This window comes from Quercus suber, unplaced genomic scaffold, assembly GCF_002906115.3.
Source record: "Quercus suber isolate HL8 unplaced genomic scaffold, Cork oak 2.0 scaffold_79, whole genome shotgun sequence".
NCBI classification, from domain to species: Eukaryota; Viridiplantae; Streptophyta; class Magnoliopsida; order Fagales; family Fagaceae; genus Quercus; species Quercus suber.
Window position 1 is genome coordinate 1,111,853 of NW_027069544.1, and position 7,971 is coordinate 1,119,823.

Here is a 7,971-nt window from a genome sequence, read left to right on the forward strand (position 1 = left end):
TTTTAGATACATCAACAACGACTAACTCAAATAAAGGGATAACAACATTTGAGGCATCAACAATGACTATCACTTAATTCAAATACGAAACATTTGAGGCATTTATCTTCAGCTGCTCTATCTTCGGCCACCTAGAGATTAACTTCAGTTGCATCACTTGTTCCCTTAGCTTCCACTTGTACTGCAGGCATAGCACTTACACTTTTAACACAGCTGGATTTTCCTTCTCAATAAGGTAACTTCCTGGCCGACATTATTTATAGGGGTGGTGCTGACATCAAAGAAAATTTAGCTCACCTTGGTTCTCTGCTCATTCACATCATTATCTATTGGAAGTTTCCTTTTAAATATCCTCTCCCTTGACATGCTTGCCTGAAATATCAAGAAAGTCCAAAAGAAATTACCCCTTAAAAAAGGGACACTACGAGTGAAATTCATGGCAAATATTAAGGGAAAAACTTCATTACAATTTCTTAAATGCAGTGTATTAGATTTTCCAACTAAATTTAAGCATATGGTTGCACTGACCAACGAAAGAAAAATAACGTTAATTTTTCCAAGCATAATTATATCCAGTGCAACCATGTGTTTAAATTTCATTCTCAAAAAAATTGTGTGTTTAAATTTAAATGGAAAATCTAATGTACTCCTTAATAACATTTATTTGGGGAGGTTCTCTGGTATCAATTGCCAAGTGGATAGATGAAAATCCAAAGAAATGGAAGAAAGGGAACAAACATGGGAATTTGATATGCATTTAGGATCACAGTGGTTATCAAAAAATCCTTCCTCCTAGTGTCTTGGCAACCAAGCGAAGGAAAAGGGAACTCCAAGCTAGACTAGGAATAAAAGGATCAAGAGATAGAATTGGAGGATAGACCTGTTTCTCCCAATTTGTACAACTTGTTATAATAGAGAGCATAAGTGTCTGAACAAAAGAACCAGCTTGTATTCCAATCCAAAGGCCCCTTCCTCTTAACTTTGCCAAGAAACCCAATACTATAGCAACTGGAATTCCACAAAGATAGAATGCCCCCAAGTTGACATAAGCCCCTATATGCTGCCGCCCAGATCCTCTAGCAATACCTGAGTTAACAATAACTAGATTGAACTATGCAAAAACTGATTTTATGAATAGAAATTACTCATTGGCAAAAAAGAGAAAATTTTCAACCTGAAAAGACCCCTTGTAAGCTGTCCAATAAAACAGATAAAGAAATCTGAGGAGCCATGGTTGTGACATAATCCACAACTTCCTTCTCATTGCTAAAAGCATAACCAAAAACTCGCCGGCTTGCAAGAAGGATTGTGCTTACTAAACTGCTCTCCATGAGTGCAAGAAACAACACAGCAAAGACAACTACACGAACAACTTGTGGGCTCCCAGCTCCTAACTCATTTGAAACTCTAGTACTAAACCAAAAAGAAAGAGAAAACATTCTTAGAGATATGAAATTTTAACAGCTCAAAATTCATAATTTTTAACTTATTGTGGTTTTCTTTGTGTGAATGAAAAGTCTAATCCTTGTAAAAAATAATTAATGTATTTCTTGTCAAATAAGTAATTGATATATTTTTTTTCCATCAAAAAATAAGATGTGAATGATTATAGATAGACAATACATTAAATGATTTGTTGGTCTTGGCCCAAGGATCCTCTTTTATGGGAAAAGGAGAAGTTTCTTGGAATAAGAATAGTTTGATAGTTTTATTGGGGTTGAAAGGAATTCCATTTGTGAGAGCTATGTAAGAGAGATTGATAGTTGTATTTCTTATTAACTATAGTGGATTTGATCTCTCTCCATGGAGTTAGGCTATTTGTTTTACTACATAAATTCTAATGTTCTCTGTGAGTGCCAATTGATTTATATGTTTTTATTGATATTTGTCACATTCTTAATGTTATTACACTAGTAGTATCATATCTCATGCATTTACCACAATAAACGGCAGTAATATTAGCTATATGTGTCTTTATATGTATGTTTAAATATATTTGATTGAGCAAACCTTGCAGCAGAACCAAATCCATAAGGTATTGTGTAGAGTGTAGTGCTGGTACTGAGACTGTCAAGAAAAGTCAACAATAAATTAAATATTCAGATTCTTTAGAGGAATGGATCTCATTAGTACATATAGATCAAAGAAAAATTCTGATTAATTTGTAAAAGATCCATGGCGTTCTTGATATGAAATGCTACAAGAAAACTTACCATACAGAAAGAACTGAAGTTTCAAGTTCTGGATTGGGTAAAAGCCCAGACAATAGTACAAGAAGCTCAAAAGACCACCACTCAAGGCTGCAATCATCAAAATGAATAAAAGCATCAAAGTAAAACAATAATAAATATGCACATATACACTCAATTCTTTACAATGGGAGCAAATGAAAGCAATTACCAAACCATTACAGCAGAAGGGATAGCAAAGCGAAAAAACTCCCCAATTCCTTCAAAGAGCTCCATAGAAATTGGAGCATGGGTTTTTGCGCAAGCAGGAGAGTACTTCATGTATAATGCAAGCAAAATCACATTAAACCAATATGAAATACTAAGAGCTAAAGCTGCTCCTAGGTTTTCCATTCCAGACTTGAATACTAAAGCCCAACATAAAGGTATGTGAAAACATAGGGTGGCAAAAGAGCCTATAAGCATTGGCATGACCAGACTCTGTGTCAGAAAGTATCTAACAAGCGGTTGAAGAGTTGCATGTGCAAAGAGTGCAGGAACAAGCATAGTTGTGAATTTTCCAGCTTCATAAGAAATTAGAGGGTCTTGGCCTATAAAACTTAGTAGCTTTTCCGTGTTGATCCATATCAAAGATAGAGGAAGACAGACTAGGATCAGAGAAAATATAGCAGTGTAAGTCTGAACACCAATTTTCCGATATTGCTGAGCTCCATAAGCTTGCCCACATAGAGTTTCCAGTGCACTTGCCATTCCTAACTGTTGTCACACATACAAAATAGAAAATCCACTTAGTTTTTTGAAATAAATAAGTTCAAGTTCTGTTGATCTGAATAGAAAATCCTTTTAGTCACATTCCTTCATTTGTTGAAATTGTCCCCAGTTGAAGAATTAAAAGTAAGTTGTTGTGGGATTCCCAAAAAAAAAGTTTGTGGGGGAGGAGTCAAAATTGTTAGAATAATGTGGCCCAACATAATATATATATAATGCCTTTATTATTAACAAATAAATGTTCAGTCTCTTATGAAATTATGCAATATTTTTATGATGTAAGATATTGATATATTGAAATAGGTCTACTTGATTTAGTAGACTAAGATTATGAATTTATTTATTATAGTCTTTGACTTGACCATATCCATCATGATGTAGCCTATTCTGATAGGTACATTGTTGGACCATGATGGAAAGGAGGTGCAAGTTAAAATTGCTCAGACTATGGAAGACAATAAGGGCTAGTCTTTCGATGGTCAGTGCATAATAATCTCGGAAGTCCTTCCATAATGAGATTCATGCACGTTGAGTGTTGGCTTTAATAAATCTATCGTGTCAATACCAGTAACTTGAATTCCTATTAAAGGTGTTGTCATTATAGTAGTTCTGGATATGAACGATAGATGTATCCATGTATTAGCATGGAGTTACAAAAGTAATAACACATTAATGAACTTCTTCATTAATGAATCTAATTAATAAAGTTGTTTATTAACAAATGTAACATTTCTGTTACATGAAGTGTTATTACGATAGGAAGGATTTTATGGCTGGTCATGTCCTTTCTGAATATTATAAATATTGTCAAGGCCACACTTGCAAGGGGTGTGAAAGAGAAAATAAAGCTCTTGTTAATCCTGACCAGCTGGGGAGAGCATCCTGATTGCTTGTGAGGTCCTTGAATAACATAATCTAGTATGTAAATTTCTCACATCTTATTGTTGATTTTTATTGCATATGCACATGATATAATTGTTAATTGATAGATGTATTATATTTGTTTCTCTTGAGTTATTACTTTTTAAGTATAATTCCAACAAAAATAAGATATCATTTTAATTCCCCTCAAATCATTTCCCATCTTCTTTTTAAAATCCAAACATGATGAAATAACTATTTCATCCCTTTCTAATTTCTATCTACTGCTGTCTTCTCCCCTTACTGTTGGGTTAGTGTTAAACAAAAGCATAAAGCTTTTTGTGGGTCACTGGTTCAGGGTAAGGTACCACTGCAAAGGAGAAGGCTGGCATTTATAATTATTAGGAATGGGATTTTATTTTATCGGTCACTAGACTCCTATCGTGCACATTAAATTCAATCATCTAACGTTATGAAACTTTCTTTTTCTTAATGGGATAAGGATTAAGGAGATCTTCAATGTGGCCTCATTGATCTCATGTCACATATGAATTCATATTTTCTCCTCATAAAATTAATGCTCGTGTCTAACATCATGAAATTGATACTAAATAATGTAACATTGCAAATTTTCCCACAATAAGTTTAGAAGCACGAAAAACACAATTGTTAAAATGATAAGTTGTTATTAGTAGATAAAATAATTAATCTCATTAAAGAATTCATATAAAAATCAGTAAAAATTTGTGAATTCAAATGTAAAGAAACTTATTTTTTGTTGATAATCTTGTAAAGAAACTTGTTCTATAAGTAACTAACAATACTCACTCCCCAAGTAACTATGAATTACTCACCCATCTCCAACTCTACCCATCGTCCAGTCCACGTTGAAAAGACATCCATTTATTGAAGATAGTAACTAGACTACAACAATTATTTATGCAAACCAAACCATTTATTGAAGAGGAAGTGGGACTGAAAAGTGTTAGGGTTTTAGACCCCAACTATCTTAGATTTTATCAAATATTAACCAAATAATTAATTAGATTAATTATGCAATAAATCTAAAGCAATTACAGATCAAACAAGCACAGATCACTTGAACACCAAGAATGATGATCTAGGAAAACTTTTGAAACTGTGGTTTCAAAGTAAAAAACTTGGAAGGATTTAAACTAAACAATTCTCAAGGCAAGATTTCACTAATAAAACCGAAGTATATACAATAAACTTAATCTTAAATCTACTGCTATCAGTGGCGGCTCTAAGAATTTTTTAAGGGTAATCATTAAAAACCTTAAATTAAACAAAATTTAATAAAAATAAAACTTGAATATATTGACATTAAAAAATCTCAAATACATAAAGTTTTAAAATTTCCTTCTATGAGTTTTTCATATTTGAAATTGTTGTATGATAGCTTCATTATTAATACTATCAATTAAATCTTTTTCAATGCACACAATCAAGTAATCATTAAACTATTGCTCTCTCATTCAATTACCAAAATCTTACCTAAATAAGTAACAATATAAACAAAATGCATCATCTTTTTTTATGATATGTTCTAACTAATATTTTGTTTTCTTTAAACTAATCAGGATTAAATCAATGCAATGCTCCACTAATTTCTTTTTTAGGGAAATCATGGTTAAGAGGTTGATAAAAATATCTTTGTAAATATGCTCTTTTTATTTTTATTTTTTTCCTTATCATTAGGATGAAAAGATAAGACATTTTCTCATAGCGGAAGATCTGAAAGAAGATTATTCAACGATCGAGAGAAAATCAAGATCTGAAATCTAGCACGAATCTCAATCGGTTGAGATATGCATCTCGATCAGATGAGATAAATGAAACTGATCAATATAAACTAAGGTAAATAGACTTAATTTCTGTCAGTACAGTCCCTATTCTACAAGTTTCCGGTTTTTGTACTTCTCCCATTTTCTTATTTCTTTCGCAAGACAGCTTATAGAACTTTGGGCAAATTGTGGCTGAAAGTTAATTGTCTAGGGAAGCTTATAGAGGAAGTATGAGAAATGTTTTGTAGATATTTCCGGTGTGAGCAAGAGAGAAAAAATTCTGAAATGAGAGACAATAATAATAATAAGTTTCATTCGAGTTACACTTGGTCAAAAGCAGAGGCAGGTATAGCTTTGACACTCCCACCACCCTCCCCCCACCCCCCCCCCCCCCCACAAAAAAAAAAAAAAACCATTGAAGCCCCTTATAATGGTATATAAAAATAAGTTAGACTTCTACAAAATAAGCTGTGCTTCTACAATAGTACTGATTGGCCCCCTTTTAAAATTTAATAGAAGTACTCCACTGTTAGTTTCCTATGTAGACCCCTCCCAAATAAAGCACACACTTTTAGCAAAACCTAATAAATGCCTAGTTGCCATGTGACCTTTTTATATTTTATATTATATATTAAGAATGCAAAAGTGCTATGTATTTTTGTGTGTTCAATTTTGAAAATTTGATGTGCATTGTGCACAATGCACTGAGGGTTATTCTCCCAACTTTCTTTCCTTTTCTTTTTTTTCTTTTTCTCATCATCTCATTCTTTTTCTCTAGCTGATTTTATCTTTTGCTTTCGGATTTAGGTGATTGATAAGTTGTGCTAACATTGAATTTCCCTTTAATTTTTTTCTAGAAGAGAATTTATGTTACAATAGAGATTTATTTATTTATATATTTTAAGATTTGAATAGAAAATATTATAGAATTGATATTGATTAATTTTATTCTATGAAAGATTAACGTCGAACATAACTTTTATAGGAGATGCTAAATCCTTTTTTTTTTTTTTTGGTTCATGTGTATAGCAAATTAGTCATTTTTGTACAATGATTTGAGTTTAGAAAGATTATTAAATTTCATTGATCATTTTGTGTAGAGAAATGTTATATCCACAACATTTTCACAAAAAAAATCCTAAGTGTTAGGCCGTTAATGACTATTAATTCCAATAGTTGATTCAAATTAGAACTAGTAATAATTTACCGCTTAGAATTTATTGTATAAATGTTGTAAATGTAGCACTTCTCTTTTGTATATAACATATGTGTGAGTTATGACTAATTTATAAATATATAATTCGGCCCCCCTCAAATAAAAAATCCTGGCTATGCCTCTTGCAGGGATAAAGCCAGAATTTTGAGTTAAGGGGGTGGTTTTACTATTGGATGTGTGCAATGGTTTCAACCTTTGATTTTACTATTACTTAGCTGTTGAGATTATTATTATTTTTTTTTTTTTTTTGTGTTGATAAGAACAAAATTAGTTTTGTTTAGAATTTTTAAAGAGAAAGGTTGTTTATTTTGGATAATATTGGTTGATTGACCTTAATTTTTTTTTAGTTTTAGTATTGGTAATTTTTGTTGATGAGGGTTTTTTTTTTTTTTTTAGCTTGTATATTTTGTTTTAGATTTTAGATCTATAAATTTTATTATGGTCACTAAAATAAGGAAAATGAGAGAGTTACAAACTTTTTTATAAATTACTAATATGATAAGTAGTTACTGGTAAGTAAAAAATGATATAAGTGGTGGGCTTATATGTGAACCAATAGGAATTTGCTACCAAAAAAATTTGAAAAAATGTTGTAAAAGAGTTTGTGAGTATAGCATTACTCTTAAAGAGATGTATTATATCCACAATATTTTCACAACAAATCATAGGTGTAAAGTTGTTATTAGTACTAATTTGAATTCAAAACTTAAATTACTTTTTTATCTATCTGTAACAATTAATAACAACTTATCATTTAAGATTTGTTATGAAAACATCATGGACATAGCATTTCTCCAATTATTCATTACAACATTAAATACTTATCTAATTAATAAGTTGTGGGTTACCAAAAGTCCAATGGTAATTTACACCATTATCCATTACAACATTAAATATTTATCTAATTAATAGTCTTCTCTTCATCTCTCTTCTCATTAAATATTTGTTATGTCTCTTTTTCTCTCTCTTTATTTAATCTTTCTTTCCTTTTTCCCTGCAATTTCTCCTACTCTCTCCCACCTTCTGCACTTTTATTAATAATCGGTTTTTTTCTCCATGAATATCACTTTCCTTATACCTATATAGTATTAAATGAGAGAGAGAGAGAGAATTATCTTAAATTAAGTTAAAT

At 31.3% G+C, this 7,971-nt stretch overlaps 1 protein-coding gene across 1 annotated transcript; it reads right to left on the reverse strand.

Annotated features, from left to right (window-relative positions):
• LOC112004662 (protein DETOXIFICATION 12) lies at positions 1 to 2,975 on the reverse strand. Its single transcript, XM_024036895.2, has 7 exons — positions 2,401 to 2,975; positions 2,214 to 2,300; positions 2,011 to 2,067; positions 1,175 to 1,413; positions 881 to 1,086; positions 298 to 372; positions 1 to 181 (listed from the first exon to the last, which is right to left on the reverse strand). The coding sequence occupies exons 1-7, from the start codon at positions 2,937 to 2,939 to the stop codon at positions 74 to 76; spliced, it is 1,311 nt and encodes a 436-aa protein (XP_023892663.1). The 5' UTR covers positions 2,940 to 2,975; the 3' UTR covers positions 1 to 73.
• Between the last annotated feature and the right edge of the window lie 4,996 nt (positions 2,976 to 7,971).

Excerpts from the sequence above, each read along its gene's own strand:
- LOC112004662 (XM_024036895.2), bottom strand. The coding sequence starts at position 2,939 with ATGGCAAGTGCACTGGAAACTCTATGTGGGCAAGCTTATGGAGCTCAG. Across the intron at positions 1,087-1,174 it reads CTTACAAGGGGTCTTTTCAG|GTATTGCTAGAGGATCTGGG; the intron begins GTTGAAAATTTT and ends TTGTTAACTCAG. Across the intron at positions 182-297 it reads TGAATGAGCAGAGAACCAAG|TACAAGTGGAAGCTAAGGGA; the intron begins GTGAGCTAAATT and ends CTATGCCTGCAG.